Below are 18,552 nucleotides of genomic sequence, written 5' to 3' on the forward strand. Positions count from 1 at the left end.
TTTTACCTGCCACTCCGAACAAACACACAAAATCCAAACAATTGCTAAGCCCTCCCAAATACCTCTGTAACCAATCTCCTTTTCTGTATCTGTGCTGACACCACCCTAGGCTAAGCCATCTTTCTCCTCTGACAGAATCACTGCAATAACTACTTTTAACGCAGACCTAATGACAGTGGAGAAGACACTGAATTGTTCAGAAAAAGTTCCATCTAACAAAGATTTTGTGATAACAGTATTTTTCTCATGTTACACAAGCCAGTTGTGTGATTCTTCCATGACAAAGATCCCACACATACCTTTTTCTTTTCTTTCCCCTTATTTTCTTTTCTTGTTAGTGCTTTTACTACTATAAAGCTCTGGAAAATATAGTATCTTTTATTTTCTGGGAATTTACTCATTGATGACTTTCTTTTTTGTTGTTTGCTGCCTTTGAGACCAATGGATATTAAATATCTAAGCTAATAGAGAGCTTTAAAAATGGGCTGAAAATTGCTCAGTGTTTAACCTGAATATAAGAGTTCTTCTTTGGATTAAATGCATACTAGTTGAGATGACATAACAGCGTCATGATTTAAATTCATTTTTTCAGTTTACAATGAACGAGAAATGCAACTCCTGATTTACAAAAAGTAGGTCCTCAAACCATATTATCTTTTCATATTTACTTTTTTTTAGTAAGAAAGGCTTCTTTATGTAATTTGCTTATTAGATTTCACATTTTATCTTTTAAGTCCTAATCTTCCTGTTGGTTACTTTTTTTCCCCAGATAAAACCAGAAGTCGTATTTTAATAGCTAAGAAATTAAAACATTTAATTGTAAAAGTCAAATTATCCAAATTATCTTCCTGAAAAACAGTGATGATATACTTCATAATCTTTCCTTAAAATCTCAAGATTTTAACCACTCTTTCTAATAATCTAATGATTTCAAAAGGAATCAGCCGCATCAACAGTGCAAACAAGGAAATGGAAGGATGAGAAGTTCAGTGGCTTTCTGAAATCCCCAAATTAGGACTGACAACATTTCAGACACTTTTCTCTTCGCCAAATATATTATCACTAGAAATTCTAGGTCGTTTAAGAAACTTATTTTCATTTACAATTAAAGTCATTTCTTTAAGGGAAAGCTTTAATTTTTAAAAATTTCGAACTGTCACGCTACATACAGTGCTTCTTGCCTACGCTTTAGATCACACTTGGCTTCGCAAGCTTTTGGGTAGATGATCGGAAAAATGTCACCAAGGGAAATGTTAAAGTCACTATTGCATTACTGTTACTGAATCAGATTTTGGGCTAGGCTATTCGTACAAAATTTATCATCTATCCCCTTTCAGAACACACTAAAGTATATTTTCCCTTCCTAGTGAGGTACAAGCAAACAGTAACATTCTAATACCTGAAAAAAAATGGCTGTTTTTAAGCTTATGAGATATTTTCTACAAACACTCCTCTATTTCTGTTTTCCCAACTCCACAAATATTCCCTACGTTTCTGTTACCTGATACAGTCACACTGATCTTTTCAGACAGAGAAGAGACAGTCCTGTGACAGGCAATCCTTTGACTTCTTTTATTCACTCCCTCCATGAACACTTGCAAGTTAGCACCTGAGGATACCGTGGTCAACCAGATGTACTCAGTCCATGTCCTTATGGCACATATAGTCCAGAGGGGAATCAGGGATGACTGTACACAGAAGGCTTAAAGCAGCAGTCTAGCCAACGGGTCAAAGGCGGCTTGCAGGAAGCCCTGAAACTGGGGAAATTTAGTCTGGTTCATATGAAGGGTAGGGTGAGAGATGAAAATGGAAAAGAAAGTGGGACCAGATAACACATGAACATATTATGCACCTTGAACTTTGTACTCCAGGCAAGAGGCAGCTAAGAAATGTTCAACATTATGAAATCACAAGATTTGTGATTTTGCCTTTTGGAAATATTACTCAAACCAAAGTGAGAAAAACAGGTTGGATGAGAGCCAGTCTAGAAAGAGAGAGGAATTAGGAGATTTGGCAGTAGAATATTTAAAAGATGGTGATTCCATGGGTTAGAATTGTCCTAACTCATAGTTTATTATTGAAATGAATAACTTCCTGAAAAATAAGAAGGTAGAACTGATTTTATTTTGTTTTTTATTTTTTTGGAAGTGGAAGCAAGGGAAGAAAAGTAGTTAACGATTTCCAGTTTCTAAATTGAACATCTGGGTGAATGGTGGTGACTTTTATTAAGAAAAGAGATTCTCAAGAGAAGTTTGAGGGAAAGAGATTGAGAGATGATTGAATATGTTGACATTGAAGCGGTTGGATGATATCATTAATGTAGAGCTGTCTGCTAGAAGGTTGTAAATGCATGTCTGGACCTCATGAGCCATATCTGGGCTTCACACAGAGATGGTGTCAGAAGCCCGGAGCTTGAGAATATGTGCGCAATTAGGCATTTTATGTACATTGATACAACTTTTTTGGAGGGAAACATGGCAGCATCTCTAAAATTTAACCCCCTCAACTAAGAAATTCCACTTTTAGGAGTTTATCAAAAAAGAAATGCTCACAGTTTTTAGGGACATAAAAATAAGGGTGTATCCTGTGAACACAGGTAGTTATAACAAAAAATTAGAAATAATCTAAATGGCCATCCATATTGTATTGGTTCGATAATTATGCTACATTCAATCAATAAAATGCTGCCTTAATTTTAGAAAAAATGAAATCTACATGAATTGAAATGAGGCATTACCAAAACATTTTTCTGAGTGAAAATATCCTTGTTTATGTATTTTACATAAATAATAGCTAATATCTTTTAGGCCCTCGTTATGTGCCAGTCACCCTTACAAAAAGTTTTGTGTATATGAAGTCATCAAATCTTCAAAACAACCCTATGAGGTAAGCAGTATTTCCACACCACAAATGAGGAAACTAAGTTATAGAGAGGTGAGGCAATTTGACTAATGTAACAAAGCTACTAAGTGCCCAAGCCATGATTCCATCCATGTAGGGAGTGGAGTCTATGAATTGTCTGAAATGAAAGTTTCTGCCTTCACCCAGAATGAAGCCAGAAAAAAATAAACTTAGTTATGGAAAATTCAAGAACATCACATTCCAATGAACCTGAGTTTGTGGACTGAGTCATAGCCATTGAAAATTCAAATGGTTGGAAGCCTAGAAGAAATTATACATGGAAATACATTTAGCTGTTCTAATTGGTTTATTCTAGGGAGAGATATTGGAAGAGGTAGGCTTTTCACTTTATATGCTTCTTTATTCTTTAAATTCATGTGCTACAAGCAAATTTTATTTTTGTATAGTTAAAAAGAGAATAAAGAAGGAGAAAAACTGCATTAAAAATTCATTTAGGATCATATGCAACTTAGAAAAATCCTTCCATTCCCTTGTATCACAGGTAGTTCAATGCCATGCAAGCCTAATCATTTCATTGTACAGTATGTCCAAGTCTCAACATGACTATTTAAACACAGTTTATTGTCTTGCTATTCCAAACTATACATATATAAGAGATAAAAACCCACTTTCTCTTGAAGATTTGATGTTGGTATACAGGGAGCTAGCTACATGCAGGGAAGTGCACATGGAGAAGAAAAACCTGGGACATAGTTTTAGCAGCCGTAGCTTTGTATTCGCTTAAAGATGAACTGAGCTGAGAGCTAAGAGTGGCTGAGAAAGACTAAATCATAGGTGGAGGAATATTTACCTCCAAGGAATCAAATTACAATCTACACAAAGAATGAAACTGCTATCTCCTTGAAAATAACGTATTGTCAGATGCTGGTTCAAAAGAAAAATGAATAGGAAAAAAGAAAAAAGGATAGGGCTTTTATTAATGCCTACTCTTTATTTCCATAGGTCCTGTATGATATAGAGTGGGTTTTTTTGTGTGTGATATAAAATATTTTTTCCAAAAGAAAAGAAAATATATCTGTAAGTGAATAGGACATGAATTTTAGCTATAACCTATAAGACTGATATTTTAAAATAGACTAGCTTTGGTGGATTGGTCATGACTTCCAAAGAACCACAAACACAGATTTTTTTTTCAATGTATAACATTCAATTGATATACTTTGAAGAATTAACCATTTTATAAGCCATTCTGAATTTTTAAGTTTATAAAAGAAAAAAAATAAAGCTGTAAATTATATGTGCAAAAACAAACTAGATGAGACCACACCTGCATGCCACTCGTAACTGTCTTGTTAAGGAGGGAGATTACAGGTAATTTTAATCTTTCATTTGACTTTTCTACATTTTCCAATAAACACACACCTAAAACCAAAATCATTCAATTAAAAAATGGGCAGAAGACACGAACAGACATTTCTCCAAAGAGGACATACGGATTGCCAAAAGACACATGAAAAGATGCTCTATATCATTCATCATCAGGGAAATGCAAATCAAAACCACAATGGGCTATCACCTCACACTTGTTTAAATGGCTAAAATTGAAAACACAAGAAACAATGAGTGTTGGTGAGGATGCAGAGGAAAAGGAACCCGCTTGCACTGTTGGTGTAGTCACTGTAGAAGTTAAAAACAGAACTACCCTATAATCCAGTAATCACACTACTGGGTATTTACTCAAAAACAACAAATACTAATTCGAAAGGATATACGCAACCTTATGTTTATAGCAGCATTATTTATAATAGCCAAATTATAGAAGCAGCCCAAGTGTCCATTGATAGATGAATAAAGAAAGAAGTGGTATATTTATACAATGGAATATTATTCAGCCTTGAAAAAGAATGAAATCTTGCCATTTCCAATGACATGGATAATAGAAAGTATAATGCTAAGCAAAGTAAGTCCGTCATAGAAAGACAAATACCTATGATTTCGCTCATATGTGGAATTTAACAAACAAAACGAAAAAGAGATCAAGAGACAAACCAAGAAGTAGACTCTTTATTATAAAGAACAAACCGATGGTTACCAGAGAGGAGGCGGGTGTGGGGATGGGTTAAATAGTTGATGGGGATTAAGGAGTGCATTTGTGATGAGCACAGGGTGATGTACCGAAGTGTTGATTCACTATATCGTACACTTGAAACTAATATTACACTGTATGATAACTATACTGGAATTAAAAATTAAAAAAAGAAAATTATTAATAGAAAATATTTTTTAAAATATAGATTATGGAAATATCAAAATATTTCTACTGGAAAGATACATGACATGATCTACTGGAGCACAGAAAATACTAAACAGAATTGTGATCTCAGACTAAATTGCTCTGCTAGTGAATGACAGGACAAGTTTCTGAGAGAAATCCAGAGGTCAAGCTAAAGACAGAGAAAGAGGTTCGGTAGGAAAAAAAAAAAAAAAAAATTGGTCTCCAAATGAAATCATGGTTGCAGTCCTACTGCTTTCACTGAATATATCTGAATCACTCATTCCCTCTCATAAATAAATGAGAATCTTAGTCTTAAGTATGAAAATGAAGGGTTTAAAACAACTATTTTGCTAACTACTGGTTACAGGAGAGACTGCAAAAAGGGGTAAGCTGGAAAACTGACAGTTTTGTTTAGACATCTCAGCTCTATATTACTAACTAAAAATGTTAATTTATGTTTTGTCTTCCCGAATTAAGCCGTGGTTAGTGATTCTATCAGAGGAATGTATGTATCAAAGGCAGTGGTATGAGGTTTTGCATCCGGTTCCCATTCCTGGCTTATTGAATGCCTGCTACACTGTCGGCTACACAGAGCTTCGTTCCCTAAAGCAATATTTTTCCTTTTATCCAAGAAGTCTTCTATTTATAATAGAGAATGAGGAAACATTTACTTGTATTTTTCCTTATAATAGGAAAATTTTCCTCAGAGTTTTTGTCCTATGATTACACAACCATTGATCTCATAAAGGTAAGACTGGTTTGTTTAACTCTTTGTATTAATGAACTACTTTCCTTCAGAAAATTCCCCCAAATTCTAATACAGACTCAGGTTGTTGCAGGCTCAAGGAGAGCCTACAATATTCCTGTGAGAAAAATTTTATTTCATTTTTTTCCAAGTGATCTTTTTCTTTTTTCTGTTTGAAATTGTGGGGTAGTAAATGTTGACTATATTCCTAACTGGAACAGACGAGGGGAGGGCTGGGAACACCAGGACATGTCCGCAGGCATGTGATTTTAGATCATTTGTAGGGAGTTAGTTCTGAGTTCACTCCAAATGAACAGGCAGATCACAGGGAATTAATAGCCTCAAACAAGAGTTGACATTGTCCTTCTCCGGCACTTTTTCTCCTTTATACAGGCTCTTGGTTTTCATGAGGTGCTTTTCCATCTTAAGGAAAGGGTTATGCTTTCAGGTCATGATCCTACTTAGTCAAAGTTCTGGCTGAGTCTGACATTCCTGCTGAAATCAGAAATGATCAAAGCAGGCAAAATATGTGTTGTTGTGGCAACTTCCCCCTTTCTTTTCAGCAATAACAAACGTAAAGAATTGCTCCTATTTTGAGGGAGGAATCCACAAGCTTTAAAGAGCTTCCAGGTCAACCACTGACTCTAGGAACACATAGATGTTTGATGTAACAACTGAACACATGGCTTACAAACATCCTAATTTTGGTCTTTTAGAAAAATACATGTGCAATTAAGGTATTTGTCTCAGAAAAATCTCATGCTTACAGCATGAAAACCCTTATAATATGCTTGAATTTATTTGTTCACATGTTACTGAGGCCCACGTTTTCTCAGATTGAAATTGTTATAGCTTTACTCCCATCTTTGGTTTTGTTTTGCAACTATTAATGAGTTTGGGATTCTTTAAACACAAATTTCCAGTAAGCAAATTGCAATATTTTTCTTCCTTATATCAACAGATATTACTTATATATCTGTAAGAAAGAAAAATATCACTTTGCATAGATTTTCTTTCTTCCTGATACATACCAATTGAGATTCTACATTGAAAATTTTTCAGGTTCAACTCATCTGTGTCACTATTCCTGTTTCTATTCTCCACACCCTTCCTGCCTTCTCCCAGCACTATTCACTCACATCTCTCTCTAGCTACACATTATTCTTACCTGGGAAGCTTTTAAAACATACCCCTACCTGGGCTCCATTCCCATGACTTTCACTAAATTTGTCTGGGGTGATATCTTGGCAAAGATAAAATGTTTTAAAGCTCCAAAGGTAATTGTAATATGCAGTCAAGATTGAGAAACTCTACTTTATGTAATACTGATCTTATTGTATTATTATTATTTGTGAAACTTGATCTCCCACTGGTGTTTTCAGCACTTTAAATCAGAGACTGTATCTGATTCATATGTGAATTCCAATGCCTGCTGAATTTGATGCCAAACATTCTGTGGGGTACTCCAGAAGACCCAAATTTCAAGAGGATATCTCTTCATCAAGGAAATCACAAACTGTTTCAGAAGTATCAGATGAGAACAAACCTAATATATTAGAACTCTGATCCAATAAGGCTATAAGGAGAGTAAAAATAAAATACTAGGATAGAGAGTGAAATCAACTTGGGAAATCAGGAAGACGTAATGGAGAGGGTAGAATATTAGGATGGATGATGCGTGGAATCTTGAATAGGATTATGTGTTTGGTTTTGACAGGAAGAAACAGAAAATAGTGGGAAGATGAAAACAGAACAATTTCTTACCAAAGGGAACTGAGTAAGGAAAGAAGAAGAGGTGGAAAAGTGTGAGGTCCATTAAGGAAACAGTTTGTATAGCATTTAAGAAGCAACTATAGGAGAAAGTGGAGATGAAAGTAAAAAGTTGGTGGAGTGAGATCACAGATGTTTTGAATGCCCAGTGGATGACTGTGGACTCCCTGAAGGTTTCTGAGCAGAGGAGTAATATACTCAGACATTTGTACTTTAAAAAGATCACTCTTCCGAATTAATTATCTTGTAGCTTTTAAAATGCATTTTTATGTGATCTAAATTACATTATATGAATACTCTAAGCAAGGTTTGCTTTTTAAAAAGATTTTATTTATTTATTTGAGAGAGAGAGAGGGAGGGAGGACATGAGCAGGGGGAGGGGGAAGAAGCAAAGGGAGAGGGACAAGCAGATTCTGCTCAGAGTGCAGAGCCTGGTGTGGGGCTTGATCCCAAGACTTTGTGATCATGACCTGAGCTGAAATCAAGAGTCAGAGGTTTAACCAACTGAGCCTCCCAGGCACCCTATAAGCAAGGCTTTCTTACACTAAAACCCTTTTCATTATGTGGTCAGTGTATTCATCAAAAAACAGATCCCTGAGGAACAGACACATAAATTACATGTGTTCTCAGATGGCAATATTTCATTAGTGTCGCTGAGAAGAAAATAAATGAATGTGAAGTAGTAAAACAGCTATGGAAGTTCCCCTAAAAAAGTGGCCTAAAATATCTGGCTATCTTTTGGGGAAGTATCGAAAGACAGAGGTGACGAAAATTCCTTCGCTTAACGTGCTTTTCTGCACTGCCAAATGTAAGTAATGTGTTAGTCTCAGTTACTCATTTCATATAGTCATATTTACTTCTCTGTTATTGCTTTTGATTGACAAATGCAATATTTGTTGTTGAAAAAGCCTGCAGAAAAGTAATTTGCATAGTACGATGTCACTTTTTTTTTTTTTTTTTTTTTTTTTTTTTTAATTAATAATGATTTTTTATTATATTATGTTAGTCACCATACAGTACATCCCCGGTTTTCGATGTAAGGCTCGACGATGTCACTTTAGGCTGGAAGTCTTTGTTTAGATCACCTCTTAACTTGACGGACTGGCTGAAACCACGCTCATCTGCGTAGTGCCCCAGCAAGTCATACTTGCCCTACATCTCTGCCCTATGGAGTACTTTGAGATCCACACCAAATTGTTTTTTTTAATGAAAAAACTTCATTGCATTTTATCAATAAAGTCATTAGTAATACAGTGGGATATATAACACATAGGAAAAATCTAAAGCAAATCAATGTTTATAAGCATTGGATGCTCTTTTCTCTTTTATTTTAAATTTGATCCTAGAAAGCGGTGTGTGTGTGTGTGTGTGTGTGTGTGTGTGTGTGTGTCTGTGTGTGATTATGTGTACATAAACATCCCAGTGAGAGGTGAAGAATAGTAAAAATTCTGATATTCATGGAGATATTTAAAACTCAAAAAAATATTATTCAGAACCTAACCACACAGCTCAACATTTTCTTTCATAGTAGCATATAGCAGTGTTTTAGTAAGTGACAGGGTTAGGTTCCATGTCTCATCACATGCCAACTCTTCATATGCTCAACTAGATTTTATGTGCCCTATGGACAGTTTTCAGTCTTTTAACTGTGTTAAAAACTCTTAACATTTGATTGAGAAAAGCAAATAGATTAGTGAATTCTCAAGTTTAGAGACTTCTAGTTCCAGGCAAGATGGAGTAAACACAATCTATTTCACCCCTCTAATCAGAAAAAACACTCTAGATAAAACCTGTAAGTCATTTATCAGAGGAATCTAAGAGGTGCAAAAATGAAGGCAGATTGACTAGGTGGCTTGAGACTTAAGGAATAACATTACAGTGAGTTCCATAGTTTTTGTTTTTGTATTTTTTTCCTTGCTTCATATATCCCAGCAATGCAAAATACCAGGTTAAAATGGCATCAAACAAAAGCCAAACAACTAGTAAAGGGTGGCCAAACAGAACAGAAAACTTTTACTCATACTTGTCTATTCTAGGGGTGATATCACAAAAATGGCAGGTTGCCTTCCCACTCAAATAATGGTGCAGCAAGGGGTCAGTGAGAAACGCCCCTCCTTGGTTGAGCCCATGGACAGAAACCTGTATTCCACCCCCATTCCCGTTTCAGCAAAGAGATGGTACCCTTTCTCCATGAGGTCTGTGGTAACTGACTTCCAGCCTCCATGAATTAAATAGAAGGTGCCTCTCCCCTCAGAGCCCCTGGTTGCAATTCTGTTTCTACTCCCCACAGAAATAATAAGGCAACAGAATAACTCTCTGCAGCAGAAGGGTTTGGGGGAGGTGTGACTATTAAGGGATCACCTGAGAGAGTTCCTTGGTGGTAATGGAATAGTCCTTTATGATTACTTTGATGATAGTTACTCGAATCTACACCTGTGTTAAAATATCATAGAACTCGATCTATGCTTTTTCAACCAACTAAACAAACACAAAACTGAAACCTGAAGTAATCTGAATGAGGATTATATCTAAATCAATAGTATTGTACCAAAGTCAATTTCTTTCTTTGTCTTTCCTTCCTTCCTTCTTTCCTTGCATGCTTTTTTAGTGAGAGAGAAAGAGAGAGTGAGAGAGCAAGCATGTGAGTGGGAGGAGAGTGAGCGGTAGAGAGAGAGAGAGAGAGAGAGAGAGAATATCTTAAGCAGGCCTCAGGCCCAGTGTGGAATGCAATGTGAGGCTCATCTCACAACCTAGAGATCAGGACCTGAGCTGAAATCAAGAGCCGAAAGCTTATTAGACTGAGCCACCCAGGCAACCCCCAAAGTCAATTTCCTTAAAACAAGAAAAAATATATATACTATTAGTTTATATATTAATATAACAGTATATCAATTATTCAATTCTAACTTGCTTTAAAGATTGTTTGTTTGTTTGTTTTTAGAGAGACAGCACCAGCAGGGGGAGAGGCAAAGGGTGAGGGAGAGAGAGAATCTCAAGCGGACTCCTCCCCGAGCATGGAGCCCGAGGCGGAGCTCCATCTCAGGACCCTGAGATCATGACCGGAGCTGAAATCGAGAATCAGAAGTTCAACCAGCTGAGTCACCCAGGCGCCCCAATTCTAACTTACTTTAATGCTTTCTTCCTGAATATTGGGACACTGAATAACAAATGTGTTATGTGATAAAACTTTTTTAAAAATTCTAGTTTTGCCACTCAGATTTTCTAATAGTATTACTAAACCAACTATGACTAAGAATAACTATTGTCTCCTAATTTTCAAAATTTGGGATCGTAATCCAAGAAGAGTAATGACTTGAAAAGGAAAGGAAAGTTACCCTTCATATCTGAGTAACACTCTTTATGGTTTACATGAGTATAGGCTTATTACAGGATAAGCTCAGTACGTGGGGGTCAGTACGTGGGGGATAAACTACTGATGCAATATCTTAAAGTAACCGAACACACAAAAAATTGAGAAAGTATAAAAAATTATAAATGACAGTGATAATACTTTGGTTTTTTCATCATGCCTTGTCCCTAAGGAATACAAGATTTCTCTCTTAATCTCACCATTTAACAGATAAAGTTCTATACTGATGTCTTGTTTTCAAATGACACAACCAAATGATAGGCAGTTATGTGCCTGGCCTTAGGCCACAGTACAAATCACTAGTAGGGTCTAAGTCATAAATTAGGACTCATGCTCTCCACCAAGTGTCTTTGGCTTCACAGTTAAAACAGACCATTTTCAACTAAATCTCCACATGAATACCATTCCATTGAATGAGCCATAGTCGATACTAGAATATATCGATTTTTTGGTAGCATGGTTTCCAGAAGATTTTTCTGCCAGCATAGTGCTACTCCATAAGCAATACACTCAGGCATTTCCTTTATTCTAATTTAATTTCTGTTCAAGTATTTTTTTGGACATTTGACAACTTAAAGTTACTTAATAGGTTGGAGATGTCAAGAACTATTCATTGTGATGGACCAAGCTTCTTCATCCTAACCTATAAACAAACTTCCCCAAAGGGAAGATAATATCATTAAAGCATCTTTTCGTCACTTACTTTCTTCTTTCCATTTCAAATCTATGGAGTAGTTTCCGAAGACCACCATTCTTAAATCCCTGAAAATGGGCAGCTGGGGCTCCCACAGTGATGACATCGTAGAGAGCATCTGGAACAGGAACGGACAAGGAGATGAACACTTCGCAAACATTTGTCTCCAGCACGCTATCTGCATTGAAGCACACACACTGTGGGAAGTTTGAGAAATTATTCTGTTTAATTTTGCAGGAATAACTATGAACTCTCATCTCAAGGGGGCAAGAGGAGCTAATCAATCTTTCTAAAAGCCACCTGTGCACCTAAGCAAGTTATAATATTTCTTTGATTTATGACTACATCTTAATTATATGCTACTGTGTGGAACAGTATGTTCCCTCATTCTTTTATATACTTACTGAGATAACATGTTAATTGGTCTTTTGTGTATATTCCTTTATTGAGTTTTGCATCATTTAATTTGTGATCATATTGAAACTCAACAATAATGAACAATCTTTACAGAGAAAGTTTACAGAGAAAAGAACCAAAATATTAATTCATTTTGGCTCAAGGGCAGAACAGTACTAGTGCATTTTTTAAAAATCTATACAGAGTAGTTTCCTGTCTGTGTATACTAAACATAACCCAGTTTTGAATGCATACTTTTGCAATTTTCTTAGATGACATAGAAAGAATACATGAAATGTCTCTAGATATATTTTTCACCAAGATACTTTGTTTTTTTTAATAAAAAATCCATACATTTAAATTGAAACTCAATCCTTTGATCCTGAAAGCCATCAAGTTTGATACATATTAAGTTTATGGCTTCAAAACACAGCATCATTTTTACCTTCTAATGAAAAGTATCCCCATAAGAAGGAAGACAGAGTGAACATCTCTTGTTAAACTACATTTTATTTGAGAAACCTAATTTCATAGTAGATCCTTTTCAAATTGATTTTGGTATTGACACTGGTTGTTTTTCAGTTCTCATTTACAGGGAAAACATAAATTATTTTATTAGCTTCAGGTAAACACCGTAACTTCTCTATACTGATTCAATCCAAATGTACCTGAAATATTTTTCCTAATAAAAAACGTCTTCAAATGAAAGACTTCAGCAGCACTGAGAGAACTCAAGGTCACACAAACAAAACAGAACAATACAGAAAACAAAAACAAAAACAAAAACAAAAAACCAGAATGTAACCCAAACCAACCCACCAATAAGGCACTTACTGAAAAGCCACTCAATAGATTGTTACGGTGGTAATCTCTTGCCCTTTTAAAAAGTCACTAATAAACTAAAAGTTAGTTTTTCTTAATAAAGCAGAATATTAGACTTACATGAAATTTAAAGACTTCTTCATCCAGGAGATTTTAATCTAGGTTTAAGAAAAGTGTTTCGGGGAGTCCATAAATATATGCAAACTGTATGAGTATGTCTGTTCTACTTCGAGGAAAAGGGTCACAGCTTTCTCAAATGGTCCTGTGAAGACCCAAAAGTTACCAACACTAAATTCCAGTCCACCTTCTTTGTCTGATGAGGACTCTGAGAACCTTGAGAAATGACCTGCTTTGCCTAAAGTCCCAAAGACCTTACAACCACAGTCTTCCGACTTCTAATCCAGGGATGGAGAGCCAGGGGTTTAAATTCGTGACTGGAGCCTGAGTCCCTCACTCTGGATCCCAGCTCTGCCACTTACAAGCTGTGCAGCATTAGGGAAGTTACGTAACCTCTCTATGTCTCAGTTTCCTCAGGTAGATAATGAACTTGAAAGTAGTTAAAATGGTGAGCATTCACTATTACCTATGATTATTTTCCCTATAGGAAGTAATCCTACCAAGCGAAGCAAAGAAAGATGATATTTTAAGTTATGCTTATTTACCATGAAAATGCACTTTTCGGTCTGAAAAGGAAAGTAATACTGAGGCTCAGTCTTCTGAATAGAATCAGTTCCTGTGTTAATCTAAAGTAAATGCAAAAAGAAAATCACCAGTGACGGTGCCAAAAATATGCTGCATTTCTGCTGAACCCTGGGGACCAACCACACAAACAAGACACAGAAGTGACTAAAAACGTATACATATGTCCCACTAAGCCCCAGCTAAATGCATTCCTAACTGAATTTTTTTTTTAATTGCCTGTAGACTATCACTGGATTCAAAAAAGTTTGTGGCCTCTCCAACACCACCTAGCAAGAGGGGAATGATGAGGGAAGGGGAAATCAGATTAGAAAGAACAGTCTTAACTGATGGAGGTTAAAAGCTTATTTTTGTAAAATTTGCAAAACACCTGACCACAAACAAGTTGCTCAGGCCCCGTGCAGGATTTCGTAAGAGGTCCATACACAGAAAGAGCCCCAAACTTCAGTTGCACTAGCTTCCTCATGAATCTGTCTCTTCAATTCACCTACAGCATTTTCCAAAGCTACTTTCTAGGAGCAGAAATTTTCTCTTTGTTCATCCACTCTGCTGGGGGGAATTCTAGTCATCTATGAAGGAACCATGAAACTTGGAAGCAGCAAGTTAAGGAAGAGAGTTGCTCAAATATTGTCCATTCTTCATAATAAAGAGTTGATTCTTTTTAAATCTAAATCTAAATCTAATCTAAATCTAAATGTGTGTGTGTTTCTTGTATCCAACTATAAAAAAGAACTTTCAAAGTTATAAACAAGTTCTTTTATATCCAAAGTTCTGACTTTTACTTGTTTCCACTCTATTTTCTGTTTATGAGCTCATCCCTTTCAGAGTTTTAACACTATATTTTTACCAAAGCCACAAAATCTCTATCTCTGGCTAGTTTTGACCCTTTCCACACATTAAATAATCCAATTCCTAATGCCTTCTGAACATTTCTGATTTTCAATCAGCTATTAAGCTTTTCTCATTCTAACTGGTTCCACCTGCTCTCCCTCCCCGGATCCCCATGACCAATACAAACACGACATCCCTTTAAGTCTTCCCACAAAATTCTCAAGATATCAAGATCATTTTCAATTTCTTTCTTTCCCTCAACATTGTATCTGATCAGTTCTAACAACTCTACTATCAAATTTTATTCTTTCTTATCACTGTTGATTACCCTTATCTTAATTCTGATCTTCCTCATTTCTTGTCAGGATTACTACCGCCACTTCAGTCTTAGCCTCCCTGCATCCATAGCGCCGTGCAGTACATCACCGTCCCATATGGATGGCCATTCAGTCACTCGGCCCAAAACACAGGCTTCGATACTTATACCCCTCCACATATATTTCAAATATTAACAGAAGAACATTCAAATGTCTCAACATCATCCATGTTGTAGGTGTTCAATAAATGTCAATAAATAAACAAATATTCTGAGGCTCAATTCAGTTTGTATTATATGTCTTTATAGAACATATAAGGTATTATTATTCTTAACTGAAGAAATAAACAAAAATTATATACACTACCCAGAAAAAGCATATTGGAATCTGATATACCTATATCTATATCTATTTCCTGGTTTTATAGATAGATAGATAGGATGGGGCTGAATACATATCCATCCATATTCTATAAAAGAACAAAGAGAATATATGATTATTCACATGCAAAAGAATGAAATTAGACCCTTGTCCTATAGCATGCACAAAAGTCAACTCAAAATGGATTAAAGACATAGACATAAGACCTAAAAGTGTAAAACTCCTAGAAAAAAACGTAGAGGAAAAGTTTTATGATAATTGGTCTTTACAGTGATTTTGTAGATATGACACTAAAAGCATAAGGAACAAAAACAAACAGGACTACATCAAGCTAAAAAGCTTCTGCATAGGTAAGGAAACAATAGACTAAAAAGGCAACATATAGAAGAGAGAAAATATTGGCAAACCATATCTAATGAGAAGTTAATCTCCAAAATATATAATAAACTCCTACAACTCCATAGTAAAACTAATAACCTGACTAAAAAATGGGCTAAAGGCTTGAATAGACATTTTGCCCAAGAAGACATACAAATGGCCAACAGGTATATGAAAAAATGTTAAAGGTTATTAATCATCAGGAAAATGCAAATCAAAACTACAATGAGATGCCATCTCACACCTGTAAAAATGGTTATTATAAAAAAAGCAAAAGACAGTGAGTGTTAGCCATGACGTGGACAAACTGGAATCTTTGCACACTGTTAGGAAATGCAAATGGTGCAGATGCTATGGGAAATATCACAAAGGTTCCTAAAATAATTAAAAATATAACTACCATGGTTCAGCAATCCCAGTTCTGGGTATTTATACAAAAGAACTGAAATCAGGATCTCAGAGAGATATGAGCACCTCTATGTTCATGTAAGCCTTATTCATAATAGGCAAGATGTGGAAACAACCTAAATGTCCATTAGCGGATGAATGGATAAAGAAAATGTGCTGTATATGTACAATGGGATACTATCCAGATTTAAAAGAGAAGAAACTTCTGTATTATGTGACAGTCTGGATAATCCCTGAGGGTATTAAGTGAAATAAGCCACAGAAAGACAAATAATGCATGACTGTACTTGTGTGAGGTACCTAGAATTAAGTAAGTACCAAATAAATAGAAACGAAAAGTGGAATCCTGCTTACCAAGGGCTGGAGAAGAAGGAAAAGCAAAGTTACTAATCAAATGGTATAGAGCTTCAGTCAAGCAAGATAAATAGCTCTAGATAACTGATATACAACATTGTACCTACAGTCAACAATAAGGTATTGTACACTTAACATTTTGTTAAGAGGTTAGATCTTACGTTAGATATTCTTAACACAATAAAAAAAGTTTATGACTAAATTGCTGTCAATGTTTCTATAAAATTTGAATTCAGAAAAAAAAAGCAAAAAACCATCTGTGAGGAGATGAATATGTTAATTAGCTTAGATATAGTAATCATCCACTAGGTATGTATAGCAAAATATCACGTTATATAGCTGAATATATATAACTTTTGTTAAAATACAAAAACATATTTATTGTTTAAATACTTTTGAAATTTTTTAGATAATTTTGGATTTCCAGAGTTGCTGCAAAATTAGGACAGACTTCTGTATACCCTTCACTCATGCTTCCTATGTTAATATCTTACATAATCATAGATTATCAAAACTAAGAAATGAATCTTGTATTACACCATTAAATAAAGTAGATAATGTGTTAGGATCGGTCTTTCCACTAACATCCTTTGCTCTTTCAGGATCCAGTACAGAATTCTACATTTCATATAGCTGTCAGGTATTCTCCTCCAATCTATGACAGTTTCTTAGTCATTCATTTTTGACCTTGACCCTTTTGAAGATTACTGGTCAGTTATTTTGTAGAGTGTCTTTCAATTTGGGTTTGTCTTATGTTTTCTCATAATTAGACTGAAGTTCTGCACTACTGAGTAGGATCCTATGGAGGCTATATGCCCTTCTCAGTCTGTTATAAAAGGGAGTATGTTAAGTTGATATATATTATTTGATGTTAACCTTGATGCATTAGTCAAAGTGATGACTGCCACTCCTACAGTTGATCCTCCACCGTAAAGTTACTAAATATTTAGAGAGACATATTTTAAGACAATGCAATATCCTGTTTCTTTTTAGACTTGCACCCACTAATTTTAGCATCTATTGATAAATCTTGCCTGTGGCAATTATTACTGCTGTGGTTGGATGGTGATTTTCCATTTCCATTCTCCTTTATTTAATTAATTAATTAATTTATTTATTTATTTATTTATTTATTTATTAAGATTTATTTATTCATTTGAGAGATGGAGAGAGAGAGAGCGTATGAGTAGGGGGAGAGGCAAAGGGAAAGGGAGAGAAAATCCTCAAGCAGACTCCCTGCTGAGTGTGGAGCCCCACATGGGGCTTGAACCCAGGAGCCCAAGATCATGACCTGAGCTGAAATCAAGAGCTGGCCACTTAACCGACTGAGCCACCCAGGTGCCCCTCAGTTATTTAACATTAATATGGGCTCATGGGTGTTTCGTCCCTTGGTTTGTGATCTAACACTATCTTTATGTTCAAGTTGTTCTAGCTTTGTCCACTGGGGACTCCTTCAGTTGGAGCTTGTGCTATTTATATATGTCACCCCCCCCAATTGTTGTCATCATCGTTGTATGTTTCTTCAGCACCTTCTTACTTTCTAGAGCCACCAGATACTGTAGACTCATCTTATATTTTCCTTGCCTCAGCTCTAGAATCAACCAGTTTTCCAAAGAACCCTAGCTCTTTTTACTGGAGAATGGTGTCAAGAAATCAAATACTGGGGGCGTCTGGGTGGCTTCACCCAGATAAGTATCTGACTTCAGCACAGGTCATGATCTCAGGACCCTGAGATTGAGCTGGGCATTGGACTCAGTGCTCAGTGAGGAGTCTGCTTGTCCCTCTGCCCTTTCCCATGCTCCTGCTCTCTCTCTCAAATAAATAAATAGATAAAATCTTTTTTTTTAAAGAAATCAAATAGTGGGGTTAGTTATGCTTATTGTTACTGCTTTCAATTTTTTCAGTGCCAGAGGTAGGAAGTATATACATGTATATGCATACTAACTTGTACACACACACACACACACACACACCTGTATCTATCTATTTATCTATCTATATTAACAACAAACCCACATTATTTCATTAAATTATCATTTCTATCATTTTATTTACCATTCACTATCACTTTAAACAAGATACCAAAAGAAAGTTAACAATAAAGCAGATTGGGAATATGAAATTCTAGGGAAAACTTACATAACAATTAGCACAACAATCAGGATTTGAAAAAAAATAAGAGAAAGGGAGCCAATTTCCTAACATAGTTATATGTTCTCAAGGGTGAAGGTACCAGTAACTAAAACACAG

General features: G+C 35.6%; 1 protein-coding gene across 6 annotated transcripts in view; it reads right to left on the minus strand.

Moving 5' to 3' along the window:
- INPP4B (inositol polyphosphate-4-phosphatase type II B) overlaps positions 1 to 18,552 on the minus strand; it is a 738,855-nt gene that overhangs the window by 142,653 nt on the left and 577,650 nt on the right. For all 6 annotated transcript variants that reach the window (XM_057310095.1, XM_026499399.4, XM_057310094.1 and 3 more), the window contains one exon: positions 11,726 to 11,834. In XM_057310095.1, coding sequence (XP_057166078.1) covers positions 11,726 to 11,834 — 109 coding nt within the window. The remainder of the gene's footprint in view (positions 1 to 11,725; positions 11,835 to 18,552) is intronic.

This window comes from Ursus arctos, unplaced genomic scaffold, assembly GCF_023065955.2.
Source record: "Ursus arctos isolate Adak ecotype North America unplaced genomic scaffold, UrsArc2.0 scaffold_11, whole genome shotgun sequence".
Classification (NCBI taxonomy): Eukaryota; Metazoa; Chordata; class Mammalia; order Carnivora; family Ursidae; genus Ursus; species Ursus arctos.